The sequence below is a fragment of the Gopherus evgoodei genome, chromosome 3 (genome assembly GCF_007399415.2).
Source record: "Gopherus evgoodei ecotype Sinaloan lineage chromosome 3, rGopEvg1_v1.p, whole genome shotgun sequence".
Taxonomy (NCBI): domain Eukaryota; kingdom Metazoa; phylum Chordata; order Testudines; family Testudinidae; genus Gopherus; species Gopherus evgoodei.
The window spans coordinates 115739433-115760791 of NC_044324.1; the positions used below are offsets into that span (position 1 = coordinate 115739433).

Genomic DNA, 21359 nt, shown 5'->3' on the forward strand with positions numbered 1-21359 from the left:
ACTTAGGTAGTTATACCAGCACAAATGCAGTTATACCTGTATGAGGGTGCCTTCCTGATCCGGTATAATCCCTATTACTACCACTAGGTACACACTGGGAAGGCTGAACGGCTTTAATGATACCCACATAAACAGGGACAATTTTGGTGGGTAGCCCAGAGGTCGGGACACTTTTCACCTACGGGGCACCAGGCAAGCAATTAACGATTGGGTCATGTTTGTACTTAATTAGTCCTGTCATTAGTTAAGCACGCGGCTGTGTGCGCGCGAGGTGCAGGACAAGGCACAGGTGCCTCCGGGGGTTTGCCAGCAGCAGTTGCTGGGCTTTGCAGGGCAAGGGAGGGCTGAAGCGGGCCAGGCACAGGCGAAGCCCGCTGGCCAGTTAATCAGCGCCCTGCTGCTGCTGCTGCGCGGAGAGGAAAAAAGGAATAATGCCCAAAAACTTACAGCCCCGGCGCCGAAATGCCCCGCGCCGCGGTGACTCAGGCGGGGCAAGCCCGGCTGCGAGCAGCGAGGAATTTCTCCGGCTCAGACGCACCGGGGAGGGGGGCAGTGGCTGCGAAGCAGGCGGGCCCGTGGGATCTGCCGCCGAGGTGTGGTGCGAAGGGCCGGACTCTCTCGCGCAGCGCCATCTAGGGGCCGGCTCTGCGGCAGGGCAGCTGTTCGGCGGCGTGTCACATGTCGGAAAGTCCCTGGCGCTGGGGGTGGAAATCCCCGCTCTGCTGGGGCTTTTTTCTCTGCTTAGTAAAATAGAAAGGAAAAAACAAGAGTCTTTACAGTTTATAGCCAGCACAGCAGCAGCAGCAGCAACAGGGAGGGGGCGGCTGAGGGAAGCCCAGCCAGGCGCTACTAAGGAGCCTGATCCTCTTGCAACCCCGTCTGGTCGGGCATTCATGGCTCCCAAGCTTGGCTCTGTCCTAACCTTGGTGCACTGGATTTGAGAAGGATTTTATCCGCCGCGCTGCGCTTTTGGAGGAGCCCTTCGGCAGAAAGGTACCAGGCTCTGGGCTGCTCTTTGCAAAGGCTTTGCTTGCCGGCTCCGTGATGGCTGCTCCGGAGCACCGAGGGGCTTTGGGGGTGGCCCCCGAGCATGCCCTGGCCCGGATTTCGGGTTTTTTTCTGTAGGTGAGAGTGCAGTTCGGAGGGCCGGTTGGTAACACGAGCAAATACTCTGAAGGGAAGACTCTCGCGGAGGCAGCAGGATGTAGCAGATCTAATAGAGCTGTGTTTTAATGTCCCCCCTACCCCCTGGACCCTCATCTCGGGAAGTTTAGTGTGTTCTTAACTTTAAAAACTTCGCTGGCCTTTCTAGAACGTAAATACGAGGAGGAAAGGGGATTTGGAGAACAGACAGAAGAAGGGGCAGGTATACGTGTAGTTATGTACTGACACACAGCTGTGGTGTTGTAAGTTACATAATTATTGATGACAGCTCCTGTAGGTAGTTATGAAAAACCTATTGTTCTGAACGTTTAAAAAACTTGTATAACTATTTGCTGGGTTATGGAATACTAACGATGGATGAGGAGAATTGGATTGGCTATTATCGTCTTGTCTACACTAGCAGTTTTGTTCCAATTTCCCACCATTATAACACCACTAGTGCAGTTCCACCGGTGGAGTGTTAGTCTAGACAGGTTGCCACTGTCATTTGGACCTGTACTGGGTAGAGTTCAACAACAGAGCGGGTAAAACACCAATGGGTTGTCTGCACTGGTGTTCCCAGCATTGCTAGGTTGCAGCAGTGAGAAATTTTGAAGAAAAGCAACCTGCATGTACACATGTCAAATTGCCCAGTAGGGGGTACAGAGCTGGACTGCAAACTCAGAGCCAGGGTCTGTTCTGTTAAAACCTACAGCTGAAGTATAATGTATGTAAACATATGCTTAAACCTTCTATTTGTGATATTAAAAAAAAAAACCTCCTTGTTATTACTTAGTAGTTCCAGGTTTCTTTTTAAAATAAGAATCTGGCCTTATTTACAGAGTGCATTCATACATAATACTGCTCACTTACATAGCACGTTCCATATGAGCCCCTAGAATGGAAGTTGCTAAATACTCACTAATTCGTACTGTACTTTATAAATATCAGTAAATCAAACTTCCTATCATGCTCATGAGCTAGGTAGGAAACTGTGGCAAGACAGGAAAACAACACCATATATTTAATAAGAATTTTGCATGGAAAAGGGAGCGTAATTGGTTGTTTACTTGTACCCAGTTCTGTAAAGTGTATGTTCCTTATTCCACCACTTGCTGTAATATGACACTTTATGAAGATTAAATACAGTTGATATATATCAGCAGTGACAATTTTGAGTATTACTTTGGTTTTTTTATTAGTTTTTATCCACTGTTACAGTAGTTAGCATTCAGAGATGTTACATTTTTTGGTTTATACACTTATTACATAAAAGGCTTCTACTGAAGTTGTTGGCCCGCCCATTTTGTTTGGACGTGGTGTCCCACATCCTGCCCCCCAGTGGCCTAGGGAGGCCTTATTCTGGTTTCTCTGCTATTATATTTCTATTAGGTTTACAAATCCTGTTCATGCCTGACAACCAACTTTTCACCTTGAAACAATGTCCCCTCAATCTGCTAGGCAAATTACACAACCACCCATTTGTTTCTTTCACAATCAGGCCATCATAGTGCACCAACAAGCCAGATCCAGCTAGATGTTGATTGCCTTGTGTGAGATGTAAAATACTCTCACCTTCCATTCTTTTAAAATTATTATTTGTTAAACGTTGACAATGTGCCATGCACTACAAGGCCCACACAAAGATCATCCCTGCCCCACTGAAGTCAATGAAATTTGGGGGTACTAAGTATCAGGCAAGATTACCCTAATAATACCCAGCTGTTATATACCACATTTCATCAGTAGATCTCAAAATGCTTTGGTTGGTAGCATTATCCTAGCCCCATTTTACATATGGAGAAATTGAGGCACAGAGCAGTTATGTGACTGTCCCAAGGTCACTCATCAGGCCAAGGGTAGAGACAGGGATACGATGTAGATCTCCTGAGTCCCATCCAATGCTCTGTGTACAGTTACATAAATATGAAAAGTATTATTGAAAACAAAGGCTGATTTTAAAATTTTGGTTGCTCCATTTCACGGAGTTCTTACAAATGACTTAGATCAGATTTTTTTATTTGTTTTTTAACACCTCAAGAATTTTCTGTGCTTTGGTTTCTTTATCGTATCTGGGTGTAAACTGCTTTTTTTTTTGGTTGTTTTTTTTTAATTGTACTGTTTTAAGCACTATCTTTTTTTAAAGAATCATTCTTTTTAAATTGACAACTAATAATCCTAAATGGCACAGACAGCAGTTTTCACATGTAGTATGGGGTGGGGGAATGCACTTAGAATAAAGGGGAGATGGGAATCTAGTTCTGAATAACCCATAGATTTAATATGCCTTCTTTAAACAAATTGGGTGTTCCATTGTTTCTTAATATTGGAAAGATCCATTTCCAGGGCCCAAGCGTGCAACACATAATCAGGTGATGAGTCCTTATCCATGCAAAAAATTCTATTGAATCAATGAGTATCTTGTGTACTAAGAGTTTGATGGATCAGGGATTGGAAGCTGCTGAAGAGGGTAAAGAAAAGTACAGCTGGGAGTATAGTATATAATTGATGACATTTTTATATTGTTTTTTATTCTCTCATTCCATTTTTAACTTTAAAAATTAGTATGATGTGGAAAATAGGCGCGGTTCTACTGATGCTTGGGACTGGGGGAAGTGGACAAGATAGGAAACGAGTTATTTAACATACACCTCTACCTCGATATAACGCTGTCCTTGGGAGCCAAAAAATCTTACCGCGTTATAGGTAAAACCATGTTATATTGAACTTGCTTTGATCCACCGGAGTGCGCAGGCCCGGCCCCCCTCCCCCGGGGCATTGCTTTACTGTGTTATATCCAAATTCGTGTTATATCGGGTGGCGTTATATTGAGGTAGCGATGTATATACCTTATAAAAACATCCAGTCGTGTGTATGTTTTTAATACACAGTCTTTGCTTATAAAAGGTGCCTTCTTTGCATGTTCCAAGCCATAATGGCCTTGACAAATGGCCGAATCTCCCACCCCCATTTGTATGAGCAAAGAAGATCCTGTGTGGACAGAACTCCCCCAGGTTGAGCAGAAATGGGGTATACAGCTTCTTCAACATCAGATACCCCATCACTTCCACCCAGGATGCCATAGAAACTCTTCTAAGTGTGCCCACTGAGGTCTTCTGTCACAGATTCTTGGTAGGGGATGTACAAAGCAGCTCTGAGCAGAGCAGTTTGGGGCAATAATAACTGCTAGGCAGTTCCCTTTGTAGCTATTGACCAGCTGCAGGGGAACTATCACAATGGCAGCTACCAGAGCCAGGCAGATGTAGAGGGAGGCCATATAGCTATGTGGAGGAGCAGTCTTCCATGCAGGATATCTTTGCCTCTGCAGATACATGATTCCCTTCCTGGTGTATCTGTGAGATTGTAATACCTTTCCACCTGCTTGCTCTGTGCCCCTCCAGGCTCTTATCACTAGAGAGAATTTCCTGACAGATGTGAAGTTGGCTTTTCATTTGCCATTGGCCCCTCTTTGTTTTGCCCAAAATTAGAAATCACAATGTAGGTGTCATATTCTTTTAAGACATTTGATGAGAAAAGACTTGCTGAGTTCTCAAGTGCTAGAACATTTAAGGTTTAGATGCATTTGCTTTCCTAGAAAGTTAATTTTAAAACATTGAATGAGGGTGAGCACTGAGAGAACCAATGAAAGTACATGCGTGTGGATGCACTCTGTGTTCACACTTGGCTCTAGCCTGACACTGTGAAAAGACCTGATTTGCCTAGAACAAACGTGAGATGTCTGGTCCTCAGTGGAATGCCATTCATATCTATGGGTTTACGTTCTCCTCGCCTTATCCAATGTGATAAGAAGGAGAGGGGCAAATGGCGGTGAGCATTACTTGCCCCACAACGGAAAAATATTGGGGTTTTTTTGAGCAAAGTGGAAATGCTTCTTCAGCTCTGTTGATTTACCATTGAGTAATAATGGGCCTCTAATTCCGTACCTCCTCACCCCCACGCACACATGCATGTGCCTCTGCAATAATTCTAGCATTAACATAACCTAAGGAATGTTCCTCTTATGTAGGTGTCTCATTCAATACCAGGTGCCTGCCTTGTTAGAAATGTTTCATTTGCTACTTGGTTAGTTTTAAACATCATATGAAGTTATAAGCCCGGGCTGGGTGCTAACATTACATGTAACTATTCTAGATGTCTGAGCGCTTTTGAATATTGCACTGTGCATCATGTTGCTTTATGCATGCTCTGTTACTCATGTATAAATCTGAAGTGATCAGAATCCGTTTTCTCTGGCATGTGGTCAAGTTGAAAACTTAAGTTCAACAGGTTCACTGGAGCTTACCCTGCTCCATTGTTGATTAGACAAAGCTCTTGTTGTAATTTCCCCGCCTCTTGATCTCCCCTCCTCTTCACCCCACTTCCATTTAAACTTCTCCTTTTAAAAGTGCTGTAATTTCATTATGAATATATTCTTTTTTTATTAAAGAGAAGACCGAGTAAAGAGACTGATTTAGTAGTTGAGGATCTATAGTCGAGTAATGCTAAGAGATTCTTAAGTATAGATTTCATATTAACTATATAGTGCTCACCGTGGACTGTGTGGTTTACAGACAAAGTTTCAAACAAGATCTCTTCCTAAAGAATTTGCAGTCTAAATCTCGATACTAGCAAGAGTCCTGTGATGTACATTAAGTGAGACTAAAAGAATTGTCTGGTTTTTTTGTTTTTTTGTTTTTCTTCTTCTTTTTTCCTTCAGGTTTCTTCTCAGAAAATGGCTGGCCAACAAGTTCTTCCCCAAGCTTTGTATCTGAGCAATATGCTGAAAGCCGTGAAGATTAGGGAGAGAATTCCTGAAGACCTTGTCATACCCACCAATGGAATAATTCATCACTTTAAAACAATGTACAGATACACAGTAGAAATGTTCAGAATGTGCCAGTTTTGTCCTCAGTTTCGGGAAATCCTTCAGAAAGCTTTAATTGACCGATCCACCCAGAGCTCACTGGAACATCAGAGGAAGCTGAACTGGTGCAGGGAAGTTAGGAAACTTGTGCCGTTAAAGACTAATGGTAAGTTGTATGTGTCACTCCACTAGTATTAAGACAGGGTCATAAGGATGTAGCATGTTGGGTTAATAGGCTTGTAGTTTGCATTGCTAAGATAAAAACATAGTTGCTTTATTAAAATAAACATGTCTGTTTTTATTTTAGCAACACAAATTAAAATCCTATTAACACAATATGCCAAATGAATTCTTAATCTCTAAGGATACAGTGTTTGTTCGCTGATATATCAACAGGTTGAAAGTCTCATGGATGTTTAATCATATTATAAATCTGTGGTATGGTAGAATTATATGTCTTTATCAATGAGGACCTCAACTCTTACATTGCTGTCATTTTCCATGATGCCTTCTAAGAACCTGATTCTGTAATAGTAGATAGTATAGTATTATAACCCCTCCTCATTGTAGTTTGCAGGCTGAACTCAGCTGCTAATGATTTTTGGTATAAGTCTAAGTACTGTATCAGTTGGAGTGTCTTAGATTTCCAGCCTTTAGCTCTCCGGCTGTGGAGTCAGCCCCTGATTAAGCTCGCTAATGTTGAATCGCATTATGGGATAAGAGGGCTTTCTTTTTTCCCCACTTTTTGTGCATAGTTCCTATTTTTATTAATGACAGATACATAATTCCCCTTGATTTTTAAATAAGAGTTAAAGAAAAGTAGCACATGGTGCTGCTTTTAATATATTATTTCAGGGCCTTGGGAATGACTTGGGAGAGGTGTTACATAATTCCCCTTGATTTTTAAATAAGAGTTAAAGAAAAGTAGCACATGGTGCTGCTTTTAATATATTATTTCAGGGCCTTGGGAATGACTTGGGAGAGGTGTTTCATAAATGTGTCTTATAATATCCCCAAAGAAAACAAGGCAAATATAGTAGATCATGGGGCTAGAGTCCAAAGATTTTGTGAGCAAGAGACTTGTATTTAATTAGCGGTAAGTTCTAATGAAATATGAGAGTGTGAGCTGTGAAATATTGCATGTTCCTCAATCATTTCTTTTCATGTGGACATACATGCACACTACCCAGCCCTCCTAGTTCATATTTCTTTCTCAAAATCTACAGTGTCCTATTACTGCTGTTCTTCCTACATATGATTACATTTTACAAAGACTAATACAAATTTAATCATGAGCATAGAAACATCATCTAGTCGTAACTAACCCAACGACTAAGAAAACAATAAAGGTCTATAAGTCTGTAACAGAAGCCCCAGTGCCGCAATGAACCCCACATAGATCGTCCACTGTACTTGCATAGCGTTCCACTGACTTCCATGAGCCTCTGCGTGGGGTCCGCACACATGGAGCTCATCGCAGGACTGAGGCCACATTTAGCACTTGTTGCAGCATTTTGCAAACATTAAATAAGTAATCTTGTCACAAGTGTTGTATCACACACTCTATTTCATGCAGTATAATTGTAGCCATGCTGGTTCCAGAATATCAGAGAGGCAAGGGGGTCCAATAAAAGATATTACCTCACCCACAATATATTTCAGTCAAACAGATTTACTAAGAAAAATGTATAATCTGGTGGATTGCTCCCTGAAATGAAGAGAAACATTTTAGGCCCAATTCTGCTATTAAAATAACAGGGAGCTGCACAGCACCCACTAAATACATTTTACTGGCTTAGATCAGGAGTGGAGGACATTATCTGAAATGGAAATAATGCAATGGTTTCAGGATGTGACTTATATACCACCTTTACATATGTATACTAGAGGCGTTTCTGGGATGTTAAAACTGCCCCTTTTTTTAAATTTTATTGAGTTCAGTCCACTGCTGTCAGGTCAGTAGGGGTTGTTGGTACTGCAAGGGATTGGGGAAGAAGAAATGCATCTCGTTACCTTCTGTGGTTTATGCAAAATCACCACAACACAAGGCCTGTTCAGGACAAAGAAGATAAACAGTGTGGGTTGGAGGGAAGGATGCTTCAGAGTAGGAGTGGGGCTTGCAGGAACCCCTTAATTTCCCTGGAAACAATGTTAAGTCTTAATGAATGGAACAAGTTCTTCACATAGCATAAAAAAACTTTAAGGGAGTTCATTTACTTAACCTTCAGATGTGTACAGAGTGAATTTGACAGTTCTTTTAGTCAAAGATGGGTTGGCTATTTAGAACTCCTTACGGCTTCAGTTTTTTGAAAGCCAAGGAAACAAATGCTTCTTCTAGGATTTTGGTAACGTTAACTTTACCTAATATGTACAAAAGAGTATATATCTGGGTGATTCACCATGTATGCTCTGAGGATATGAGAATGGAGTAAATGAGGAAGGGAGTAGGAGGTATAAAAATTGAAACAGTGTTTAAAAAAAAAAAATTCCAGTGTCTATTGGCTGTAGAGATTTCACTTGTATAATGATTAGGCAGTCATTCCAGCTCACCCTAACCACACCCACTTGGAAAGTCCAGTATGTACTTCATAGTTCAAATGTGAATACATCAGAACAAGAAGTACAATAGCTGTTGCTCAATTGCTAGTCAAATAACTTAACCCTGGGGAATTCCAAGTGTTGCATAGGGAATTTTGTACTGGTGGTTCTCAATAAAGAACTGAAAGTAAGTGCTAAAATAAAATTTAAAAAAAAATCTTATCTTTGCTCTCAATTTTGCAAAGGGAAAATTTTAACAGGATGTATTAATTCTCTTACTTTTATATCAAATTTCTTCTAGTTCAGGCAGAAGACTTTTTTCAGTTAATATTGTGTATTTTCCCCTGATTGAGCCCATAATGTGTGGTCTCATTTTAAGGGAGATTTTGCAAGAGAAGGTTAGGAAATCCAGAAAATGAATTTCACCCTATTCAGAAGGTCTGAAATTTATCCAGCAAGTCTGTAACCAATTACAAGTTTACAAAGGATTCATAGAGCGCTCAAGATCTTGTGCGGGCATTGTGCATGGCTTTGATTTGATTAGGCCTTTGGAGAACAGCAGTCATGAGAATGAGAAGGGGTTTAAAGCTCCTAATGTATGTAACAAACTGATACATTGGAAAATAATCTGAAATAATTTCTTGTTGGTATCTTCAGGTTTTAAACAAAAAAAACAAAAAAAAATTACCACAAGTACAAATTCTTGGTGCTTTAATTTCCTTGTACTACAATCTTGCAAGGAGATTAATGTGTCTTCGTGTCCTTAGTTGACTTAAATACCTCATATGTCTGACGAAGTGGGTTATTCACCCATGAAAGCTTATGTTCCAATCCGTCTGTTAGTCTATAAGGTGCCACAGGACTCTTTGCTGCTTTTACAGATTGAGACTAACACGGCTACCCCTCTGATACATAAGTGCATTTGCAGTGAACAGTAAATCCCAGGCTTGAATCCAAGTGGTGTCCAAGAATAGTTTCTTTGTGTCTTCCTTTCAGGATACCCTTGGGGAGGAAGAAGAGGCATGTGGTTAAAAGCCCAGGATTGGGGGAGGGGTTAAAAACGGGTTTTATTCCCAGCTCTTACCATACTTTCTTGTGTTTACCTTGGGCAAGTCACTTAACTGCCCAGAGCAGGGATGGGCAAACATTTTGGCCTGAGGGCCACATCTGGGTTTGGAAATTGTGTGGTGGGCCATGAATGTTCATGAAGTTAACAATTCAGAGAGATTCAAATAAACGTAGTTTTATAAAGATTAAGCCGTACTTACAATTAAAAATATACCATCACAAGGAAGTATTACAATAATTAAACCAAATTTACCTCCTTTCCATGCCCTCTTTGATTAATGTGAACAATACAGCTGGCACTCCGTGGCCAACTACTCTTTGTTTTATCTTCAACAATGGAAAATTAACACTACTAAACAGCAGAGTCACCTAAGCTAACAAGTAGCAGGCACGTGGGCTTGCACGTTCCAGGCTCTGATGGTGCATTTGGGTTGTGCAGCCGCAGTAACATGTGTGCCCTCATGCAGGTCCCACCTGAACACGTGTGAGCGTAAAACAGGCAGAGCGGGTCAAGCTCCCAACCCTGCTCCCAGGAGACCGGATTAAAAGGTTTAAGGGGCCGGATGCGTCCCGCGGGCCGTAGTTTTCCCACCCCTGACCCAGAGCCTCTGCCTGTCCTTCTGAAAAATGGGATAATACTTTCCTGCCTCTCCGTGGAGTTATGAGGCTTCAGTCAATAATGTTCGTAAAGTATTTTGAGATTCTTAAATGGAAGGGGCTATGTGTAAATGATAAATAAATAAAATAAAGTTTTGGTCTTCATTTTTAGTCTGTCTTTCAAAAAGAAACCAGTCTGACATTTTTCACCAACCTGACATTGAACAATACACTTCAGTATTAGAGTGAGAGGTGCCTTAGAAAAGCAGCAGAGATTGTTTCATGTAGGTCACTTACTACTTTCTTTTTGCTTTTCCTCTTGACAGGACTCTTCTGTCATACATTACAAAGCAAAATGCAGAGCAGTGTCATCCGTTAGAGCTGAGCCCTAGACTGGTCCCCCGGCTGTGCAGTATTACACTTTTGGCACAGTCCCCAAATCTGGGCCAGTGTATTTTCAATCCCTGTCTTCTATGTTGCATCTTAAAAAATTGTAAACAGTGCTTGTGGAGTAGAGGAAATCCCTCTGTTTACTGGGTTTATTTAATATGTTCTCTTAAACTTTGTAGTTTGATTTATCCTTTTAACAAATCATAAATGTAAAGACAAATTTAATTATGTATGAGGTATTTGCAAATAACCCCAAAATTTAGCTCATGTTGCTTTATTATAATTTTTCATCCTTTTGCCCATCAGTGTCAAATATAATGGGCTAGTTTACCCAAATTGGAGCAGGAAAAGTAGGATTTATACCTCCCTGCCACAGGCTGCCCCCCTGCATCCAGTGGAGAGAAGGGAACGGGTGGTAGTTTTTGGCATCCCCTCAGGGTTTTCCTAAAGAGAGGGGCTCTAATCTCCACCTTAGGAATTCCACTAGTGGAGGCTGTTGAGAGGAATTCAGGATCAGGTCTGAACTATATAATTTGGGATTTGTTCATTGTGCTTTATGGGCCAGTTGCTCCTTTTGCTACTTCTTCAGGAATTGTGTGTTTGTTGTTTTTTTTTTTTTTTTTAATTAACCAGTAACTTTCCCATAGGTGATGGTAATTGCCTCCTGCATGCTGCATCCCAGTACATGTGGGGTGTTCAAGATGTTGACCTGGTCCTGAGGAAAACACTATTCATCGCTCTGCAGGAAGTGGATACCCGCAACTTTAAGCTTCGTTGGCAACTAGAGACTGTTAAATCGCAGGAGTTTGTAGAAACAGGACTCCACTATAACACCAGGGTAAGTTAATTTGACTGTGTAGTGCTATGACATTGGGGCAAGCTAACTGAAGTGCAAAGGCTTGGTCATGTTTACTTGGTTAGGTTTGCTTGGGTGAGACTATAGGCTGAGAGACTATTATGAAAACAATCCTAAGAAAATAAAATGGATTGTATGTAGATAGCTTGAGTAACTTCTTCTTTGGAAGAAAAGGAAAAAGATGATTATCTTGGGGACAGGTTTTGACATGCTGTGCTGCAACCATTTCTTGATCTACATGTCTGTGAGCTGGTGCTAACGAATATTTAATTCTTGCCTCAGAACTGGGAAGAAGAATGGGAGAACCTCATCAGTATGACATCCCCAGAATCAACAGTGGCCCGAAACGGGCTTCAGTACAATGCATTGGAAGAAATCCATATATTTGTCCTTGTTAACATCCTCAGAAGGCCGATCATAGTTCTTGCAGGTGAGTCCTCCATGCCAGTTGCCTTTGACCTCATGTTAAGGACGGTGTCATTAAGTGCAAAATATATGTCTTTTGTAAATGTTCTGCTGCAGTATTTTAAAACCCTAGAAATGCACTTTTCATAGTTGAAAGGAATTTGAGCTTACTAATATTCAGTGTTTTTTCCTTAAATAGACAAAATGCTGAGAAGCTTGGAGTCCGGTTCAAGCTTTGCCCCTCTGAACGTTGGTGGAATTTACTTGCCTCTCCACTGGCCAGCTGAAGAATGCTATAGATATCCTATTGTCCTGGGCTATGACAGAATGCATTTCACACCACTGGTCACTCTGAAGGATAGCGGGCCAGGTATGTTATCTACTTGGGCTGTATGTAGGATTTTTGGTATTTGTGTGTTTGCTTCCCCCCTTATTGACAGTAAAACATTTAAAATATAATCTGATCGAGAGTTACCTTTAAAATGGACGCAACAAATGTAAATGAGTTATTCCTATTTATATGTTCGACAGAGTCTTCAAAAGGTAAATAGTTTACATGATATATATATACCTGCTAGGGCAATGGTCCCCAAACTGTGGGATATGCCCCCTGGGGGGCGGGTACAGAGTAACACTTTTGGGGGGCACATGGGGGCCTGGGTCAGCACATATGGCGGGTGGGGAGGGAGTACTACTCTGCCCCCAGCTCTGCTCCAGCTCCAGCCCTGCACCCAGCCAAGGCCATGGCTTCAGTTCCCAGCCTCAATGCTGGGCCAACTCTGGCCCCGCTCCTGACCTCATCTCCTGCTCCTGCCTTCCTGCCCTGGCCCTGCTCACAGCCACAGCTCCCGCTCACAGCTACAGCTCCTGGCCTTGGTCATGGCCCCAGCAGCAGCTCCAGGCACAGACTCAGCCCCCAGTCCCGACTCCCAGGAGCGGGCAGGGACAGATTACATTACAGATTAAAGGGGATGGGGGCCACTGTGCTAGGGCTTCCAAAGGAATCAAAGGTTGCATCATATGGAGCCAAGGCGCCTATTGCTACTAAAGCACCATTTAGTGGATGCCTATCTATAGGTGGGTTCAATCTAAAGTATTGCCTTTTCTGCAGAGTATTGAAATTTATTGCAACGCACTGACTTTAATTGTGTGCCCTGCAGCAGAGGAAGCACTTTTTAGGGCCCCATCTACATCATGTTGTTGGGGTTAGTGACAGCTGTGTCCGTGTGTTTTTTGTGTATCCTGTTGTGGATGGGACAACACATTTCTAGATCCATACTGGGAAATTGTCCTGTAATAATGTTCAAGAAACTAAACCTACTGTCCTCTCCACGCTAAGTATAAAAAAAAAATGTATTAGGACGTTGAACCCCAAATGGTTCTCAGCATGCCCCAGTGAGCATCTTCATTCCATCTGCACTGTTTGGGAACACAGATGTAATCATGCATGCTCTTTACAGGCAATATTGCTGAATATCAGAGTAGACCGAATGAGGGGATGATATTTTGCTTATCATATTTCACGGTCACTCCCATTTGGTAAAACTCACCCGTTTTGTTTCACACAGAAATTCGGGCTGTCCCACTGGTCAGCAGTGAACGAGGCAGGTTTGAAGACTTGAAGGTGCACTTTCTGACAGACACTGAGGAGACGGGAAAGGAGCAGCTACTGAAAGAATACCTGACAGTGATAGAGATTCCAGTGCAAGGCTGGGACCATGGTACAACTCATTTAATTTATGCTGCAAAGTGAGTGGTATTCTCCTCTTCCTACAGCTTTCTAGTTGTTGCTGATAAAAGATTGAATACATTATCCTATAAGACTTTTTATTTCTTTCTCAGCAACATGCATATTTATATACGCCATTATGAAATCATGTCACAATTAATAATGTACCTTTTGTGGCATAAGACTCTAGCTTGAAGCAGGCTCAAATTTAAATTCTGAAATTTCCAGTCTTCAGTTTCAGAAGCTAGTTAATAAATTAGTCTTATTGTCAGCCAGGTAGCTAAAGGAGTGTGACTGAAAATGAGAACTCGGAAAAATAATAATTAAACGTTCACATTCTTATTTAAACAACTTTTGGGCAAATTGTGCCTTGAAGCGCATTCATTGCATTAGGGAAAGTGTGCAGCTGTTGTGACCAAGTGCGTGTGGCTTCCGGCATTCTGCTTGTGCAGTGCAGCTGCAGGCAGGACACTGCAGGGGTGTAGTGTGGAGGAGCAGGAGACTGACCCCATGCCCGCCCTCTTATGCTTAGTATATGCCCCTTTGGGTGTGGAGGGCTTTTGGCTGTGCTAACCTCCTCCTTGCTCTGAGGGCACACTAACAGAAACATTCTGCCTCGTTCCCAAACAGATGCATAAGGGAGAGACTCCCTGCAACTCTTTTCACTCCTGTCCATTTGTGGAGGAAGAGCTCTTTCTGCTCCTGAAAGGTTCTAGATTGACAGCCTTGAAAATTAAAATTCCCCCACCCAGGTGCAGCATGGGCAGTGGTAAAATCATTTCCCCAGGTTTGCTGGGCTCATGTCTCAACCCTGTACTGAAGGGATTACTTCTCCACACTTGCTCAGTTGTGGCCTCTAACATCATTGCGGTGGGGGGAGGAGGTTTGTGATGTGGACATTAGACAAATAGGAACTTCTCTGAGCCGCCATCTGCTCATTTCACATAAGCAGGGTTTCCAGTTCTAGATATCAAAGCAAAAATGGGAGTAGGTGTTATAAAATATATATCAACATCTTTAGAGATGGAAATTGTTTGCAAAGTGGGCTGGTGGGACCTACAAAACTCCCAGTTTACTCTGAGCTGAGTGCTGGACTTCAGAGGCAGCTAAGAGTTTGGAATTTTTTAACATCAATTTACTGCATTACAAATTAGGTGTAGTGTGCCTACAACTAAATGCTGAAAACCGCATTGGCCAGCATTCAGCATTCTGAGAATACTACCAACTAGGATTGCATCAGACGGCTTATTTAGAGGTGAAAGGCTCCATTGAACTTTACTAGACACCTAACTTTCAAAATAAGTCACTCTAAGCTATAGTTTACCATCATGTATTTTTAATTCAGCAATATGGATATGTAATAATTATCTCTTTACCTCCTTAAATTTACATTTCCTCATCCAGTGTTGCTCATATTCAATACCATGCCCATTCCTTGCCCCTTTCAGACACTGATATACATGTTGATTGTCTGTTTTCTTATTTGGCATTCAGGTTAGATGAAGGCAACTTACCCAAAGAGATAAATCTGGTGGAAGATTACTTTCAACTGGTACAGCACGAGTACAAGAAATGGCAAAAGAACAATACGCTTATGACAAGGGAGCCGTATACCGGGAATATACTGGAACTGTCTTTACCCCAGCTGTCTCTTGTAGAGGTGAAATGTGAAACTCCCAATTGCCCCTTCTTTATGTCTGTGAGCACCCAGCCCTATTGTCATGAGTGCTTTGAGCGGAGGCAACAGGGAAATAAACCAAGGAGACCGAGCGCCAAAACTGTATCTGAAAAGTCCCGGAAGACTGGAGCAGGCTCATCTAGGATTGAGTTTTGTGAGCCTGGGGGAGGGCCATCTGAAGAGCCAGTGACAGGGCCTCATTCTGCACCTCCAACAGCTCCAAGCCTTTTTCTGTATAGTGAAACCACCGCTATGAAATGCAGGACTCCAGACTGCCCTTTTACATTAAATGTGCAACACAATGGACTCTGTGAACGCTGCTACAATTCCAGACAGCTCAGTCCCTCTAACAACTTGGACAACCTCCGACATATAAACAGTGTGACATGTAAAATCTGCCTTCAGGACACAAATAGGACCTTTAATGGCATCTGCAGCTCTTGTTTCAAAAGGACTACAGAGCCGTCAATTGTCAATCCTGTCTTCCTGCCTACGTTCCATCAGAGATCTCACTCCGACCCTTCACAGCTATCACAGAGCTTCCTCCAGCATTCCTGTCATGCAGCACCCAGCAACGAGCTGGAGGAGCTGCCTTCTTCAGTAATGCTTCCAGCTCCTCACAATTCGGAGGAAAGGAATGGAAGTAGCCAGTGCAGAAAACCTGGCTGCATGTTTTTTGGGACTCCTCAGAATGAAGGCTTTTGCACTCTATGCTTCTTTGAGTACAAGGAAAACAACGGTAAGTGAAGCTAGTTTTAGTTCCCTAACACCTTAGCTTCAGGTCGTCTCTGAAGATACAGGGTGTTTTTGTAGGGGAGAGGGGATGTTGCTAATACAGAAATATCAAGGATGGGACAACCAGTAGTGTAGAGCAGGCATTAATGTGATGAGAATATATCTTTGACGCGCTTATTTTTGTGTCAACCAGGGTACAGGATAAGGGTGGGATTTTCAAAAGCACTCAGGATTGGCCTAGTTCGGCTCCCACTGAAGTCTATAGTAAAATTCCCATTGACTACTGTGGAAGGAGAGCGAGGCCAGCACTGAGTGCTATTGAAAATCTCACCCATAAACCACTTTTCAATTGTGTTTTAGTGCAAATTGTCTGTAATTAAAGTGCTTTAATGTCAGAGTAATAGGAGTTGTAGGACTCAGTCAAATACCACTTCATTGTCACTGCCTAAAGTCAGGTTTCATTAGTAATGCAAGGGCCACGTTCATCCTTGATGTAGCTATTGAAGTTACCTGTGCAAGAGAATCTCTGTAAGAAATGTGGTTATATTAGAAGATCAGCAGTGACTTTAGTAGTGATCACGTTTGGGAAGTTACATTATTAAAATGTACTTCTTTTAACCATTTTTTTTTTATTAGTGCTGTGTTTTTATGTGAAGTCAGGCCCTCATGTGGGCAATATTCTGTAGCTAAATCAAAGGATACATTCCTTCCCATGTTACTACTCTTCTCTAAAATGAGCAAAGAACTCTCAGGGGTAGTACCTGAGAGATGATTGTAGGAGGGGAAATAATGCATCTGTCTTGCAGAATAGCTCATTTATGACACTAGTGGACTACAGTCTGAAACTTTTTTTCACATATCTTCAGGTTATGGAAGCTCCCTGGTAAATCATGTGGTAGCAGTTATGTGTGCTAGTAGTTTATTTTCCAAGGTCATTCGCAATATAATTTTTCCCTGTTGTGTATACTGTATTCCACAACAATCTGTATATGTAGGCTTTTTAATAAACCAGTGAAATGTAACCCATTCATTGCTGGTCCTTTACGCTACCATTTCTATTTAACATTCCACTGAAATTGAGGGAGAATATTGGGAGGAAATCCTGGATCCATTGAAGTCAACAGCAAAATTTCCCTTGACTTCAATAAGGTCAAGTTTATGCTCCTGGTCCTTTTTAAGCAACTGCGATCTAACTTGAAAGTACAGAAGGAGGCAAACTTTGAATTTGTTTCAACAACTTTTAATTTAAAAATAAGATTAGTAGCCACCATTATTTATATATCTTTAAAAAAGGTGAATCTGTTCTGAATATTTGGGGTGGCCTCATATCTACTTGAGGCTAGATGACTTGTTTTGGAGACCAAAGAATTCCATGTTCCCATTTTTGTCATCAGAAGTGTTGTGCTCATTGAAATAACCTCTCTTCTTGCTTTGTATGGTAGACAGTGCCTCACTACTTCATCAGAGAAGGTCTCAAAGGAATTCTTCTGCTTCTGGTCAGCCTGGGAGCTCTGCTGCCACATTCCACAACACTATTTCCTGCCTGGGGCGAGAATGTGGTACCTTGGGCAGCAGTATGCTTGAAGGGTATTGTCAGAAATGTTTTATTGAAGCACAGACTCAGCGATTCCGTGAAGCCATAAGGACTGAACAGCAGCTAGTGGGACAATCTGAAGTAAGTGAACTTCCCCCAGTGCTGAACTCTGTACCCTTCACCCTAATATATCTTAGTGAACAGTTTCAACTGTAGAATAGAAAATCCCCACGTTACTGCACCTCCACTTTCTGAAAAGGAAAACTTTGAGTAAGTCACTACTCTGCCTTCCAGAACTGAGCATTAGGGAGGTGTGCAAGTCTTTCCCATGTTACATCTACAGCAGACACTGTGGTGATGAACACCACAAAATATCTTGCAAGAGCCTTTGTCTCATTAGCATGAAAAGCCTTGGAGCATCCTAGAAGAACAGCATCAGTGGCTACAGATTTTTCTTACAGACTAACACAGCTACCACTCTGAATCAGCAAAAAGAACGAGGAGTACTTGTGGCACCTTAGACACTAACACATTTACTCCTTTGAGATTTCATTTAAAAATGAAAATAAAAGAAGCAACACAGCCAAACCATTTCACAGTTTCCTAAAATCTAGTACAACACATCAAGTTTACTGTATTTAAGAGTTAGCCTTGCTTCATATTGATTCCAAGGCAGGGGGAAGATTTTTCAACCATGTTCAGTGTTGCCCTAACTCTGCTCAGATTTAAGTGTATGGGAGTTTTATCATCGAGTTCACTAGGAACAGATGGGCCAGTGCTGAGTGCTTTGGGAGATCTCTCACTTCACAGCTGTGAAACCACATCAGGCAAGTTAGTCAGCTTTAATAATGTCCAGCACCACCTTTTTATTTAGTTAATTTGGAGAGAAGGTGGGTGGAAGTATTGAGCAGAGTTTTCAGGGAGGAAACTTTTTGTAATAAATGAAAGCCTTTTAAAATTGTGTGATAAATCCTGGCCCATAACAAGCATGGACCTTTGTGCTCTACTGTATTCTCAGAAGAAGGAAGTCTCTACCTAGAAATTGAAAAGACCAGTGCTTTGGAAATCAGATTCTTGGAAAGCTCTTGTAAATAGTGCTGCAGCACTTCTTGCGGCCACTGTATACTGAACAAACCTGAAGTGGCTAAATATCAAAACATAGCAGCGTCCAAGGCAATTAAAAGCCACTTATGTAATCAGCATTGCAACTGACAATTTTTTTTAACCTTTACAGAGAACTGGGCAACACCGAGACTTACAGGTATCAACAGCAGGGAGCCAAAAGCGAAAGTGTGCCACGGCTTCTTGTAGGAACAACTTAGCCTGCAGAAACGATGAGCTGTGTCAGGAGTGCCAGCGAGTTCAGTCTGGGAATCCTAGAGGCCCTGCTGCAGAAGAGCCTCCAAAACAGTGCTGCCGAGCCACTGGCTGTGATCATTATGGCAATAATAAGTGCAGCGGCTACTGCAATGAATGCTACCAGTTCAAAGAGATGTATGGTTAGCGGAGAAGTGCTGGCAAAGCGCAAGGAAGCAACAACTGCTTCTACCTCGCTGAAATGGTGCTATGTCCAAAACACTTAAGAGGCAAGCCATGGCAAGGTCCATTTGAACAGTGTGACGTATATATGGCTTTGGGGGGAAAATAAGCTGTCTGGTTTTGTACCTATTTATGCCCGTGGGTATGAATAAATATCCACTTAATACAAACACTGCATACATGGAACAATGAGAAGTCAGTCTGCTTTCTGCACAGAGGAATCTTGCAGGAATGGTCTGCTATAATGCTGACTCCAAACTCCCTCTCCTCTTGGATTTCAAAATTCCTAGAGTGCATACTGTGGCAGAGTGAAGCATTTGAATACGGAAGACTTTGTAACTTTGCCTCTGCAATACCTCCCCTGCACCTTGTCAGAACTGACCATTCAGAGTGCAAGGACGCTCAACCAATGTGTGATATGCAGAGCTGCTTCAATTGACCTACATCAGTGTTTTGCTCAAGGTGAGGCTGGCCCTTCTTGAGAGGACTCCATTCTCGACCAGAGGAGTCTGGTGCAAGCTAGGGGTGAGGATGTAGTTAAGAAACTTGCTTTTGCTTGGTTGCCTTCGTCTAAGAGCTTTGTCTTGCATGTAGAGTGTTCTGGTTGGTTCTGTGTTTGCTGAGCCCTGGGCAGAAAGAAGTCAGAAATGAAGGACAACTCGCTGCCTGCCCAGTCAACATGTTTAACCAATGTACCTCCCTTTCCAAAATGCAAAAATAATAGGGACCCAACGAGTAAGCTCATGACCATTAGCTACAAATGCATTTCCCTCCCCATCCCCTAGGGAAGGAAATACCACCACAAGGTATGAGAAGCCCTAGGTTTCAATGCTGATGCCAACCTGACCCTGTCTGCTTTGGTGTAGGAGGAAGCACAGTAGCAGTCAGGTCTGTGCAAGCTGCTCTTTTTGTATTTTATTGCCCCCCCCCTTTTTTCTGGCATCAAGGGTCCGATCCTGCAAAATGATGATAGTTCCCAACGCTGTACAAGAGGCGCTCATCTCCTGTTTTGGAAGTTAAGGGCACAACTCAGGACTGGTCCCTGCTTATCTCTGCAGTTGCTGCTCAGATATTTTTATGCCTTCCAGGGTATCTGTTTGCTCAGCTGAAGGACTTTGTTTTATTTTTGTAACACTTGGTTTTCTACAGCGGCAGGGTATCCTGGTCGTAATATAGACATGCAGTCATTCGTGAGATCCAGCCCATGCCCTGCAGCTGAGAGACCAATTCTGCTGCCTACTCTTTCATATGTTAGAGATTACTTTTGTAACCAAACCCAAAATGTAAGGAAGGTTTTAAAAGTAAACTCCACGGTACACAACAATGGCCACTTTTGTGGCTCCTGTAGCTGCTGTCCATGTCTAATGATTGCAGGTTTGTACCTCTCCTGGTTTTAGAATGAGATTGGGATTTACATTTGCAGGAATGGTATGGCCTGGCTTTTGTTGCTGCTGTTTGAGGTTGGAAATTAAAGGGAGCATTGCCAGGAACTTCAGTAGGGCCACGATTTCACTCCTGGAGTTCAGGCCTCCACTTCTCAAGCTACATTTCTTTCTCTAGCAAACTTGTCTGATTGCTGTGCCAGAACTGCTCTTGTTTCCCTCTGCTTTTCACCCCACCCTATCCCTCAGTTTTTTTTCAGCTTTTATTGCTGCTATTATTTTGGAGGAAGCAGCATGTACAACAGCTGCTCTGATCTACTTTTCAAATGGAATGTTTTGCTATTATGGTGTCGAACTTTTTCTGTATATATTTGTGAACTTCTGCCATATGTAAAACTGTTAAGATATTTATATTATTCAAATGATGTACCTCGAAATTTGCACATATTTTAGGAATTTTTTTAGTATAATAATTTACTCATTAACTTTGACAGAGTAAATGTATAATTGAAAAAAAATTCTCCAATATAAAGAAATAAATTATTGACGGATTAACTTTGATATTTTACATTCGTGATTGGTGGGAAAAGAACATAGTTAGGTTTCACAGGCACTGATCCAGGAAAGCCTCTCTGTTCAGGACAGCACAGCAGCATGTGCTTCAAGTTAAATATGCCCTGAAGCGTAGTCCTGAACAAGACTGAAGAATGTGCTTTCCTGAATTGGAACCATGTAGCACAGTCCTTTGAGGAGCAAAGTGCTATTGCTGCTGAGCATGCTCAGGTGTTACTGAAGTCAGTGGCCTTGCAAAAAGAGCTTCACACCTTTCAGGATCCTGCACATGAAGCAAACATCCATAGTTCTCATTGAAGTCTATGTGAGTTCAGGACACTCAGCAGGA

The 21359-nt window shown here is 42.2% G+C and overlaps 1 protein-coding gene across 1 annotated transcript; it reads left to right on the plus strand.

Moving 5' to 3' along the window:
- The first annotated feature begins 673 nt into the window (after positions 1-673).
- On the plus strand, positions 674-20861 carry TNFAIP3 (TNF alpha induced protein 3). The gene is made up of 9 exons (XM_030556406.1): positions 674-993; positions 5861-6173; positions 11248-11438; positions 11739-11886; positions 12061-12231; positions 13430-13610; positions 15085-16007; positions 17446-17678; positions 18772-20861. Exons 2-9 carry the CDS (start codon positions 5876-5878, stop codon positions 19039-19041), a joined length of 2415 nt encoding a protein of 804 aa, XP_030412266.1. The 5' UTR covers positions 674-993; positions 5861-5875; the 3' UTR covers positions 19042-20861.
- Positions 20862-21359: the final 498 nt, after the last annotated feature.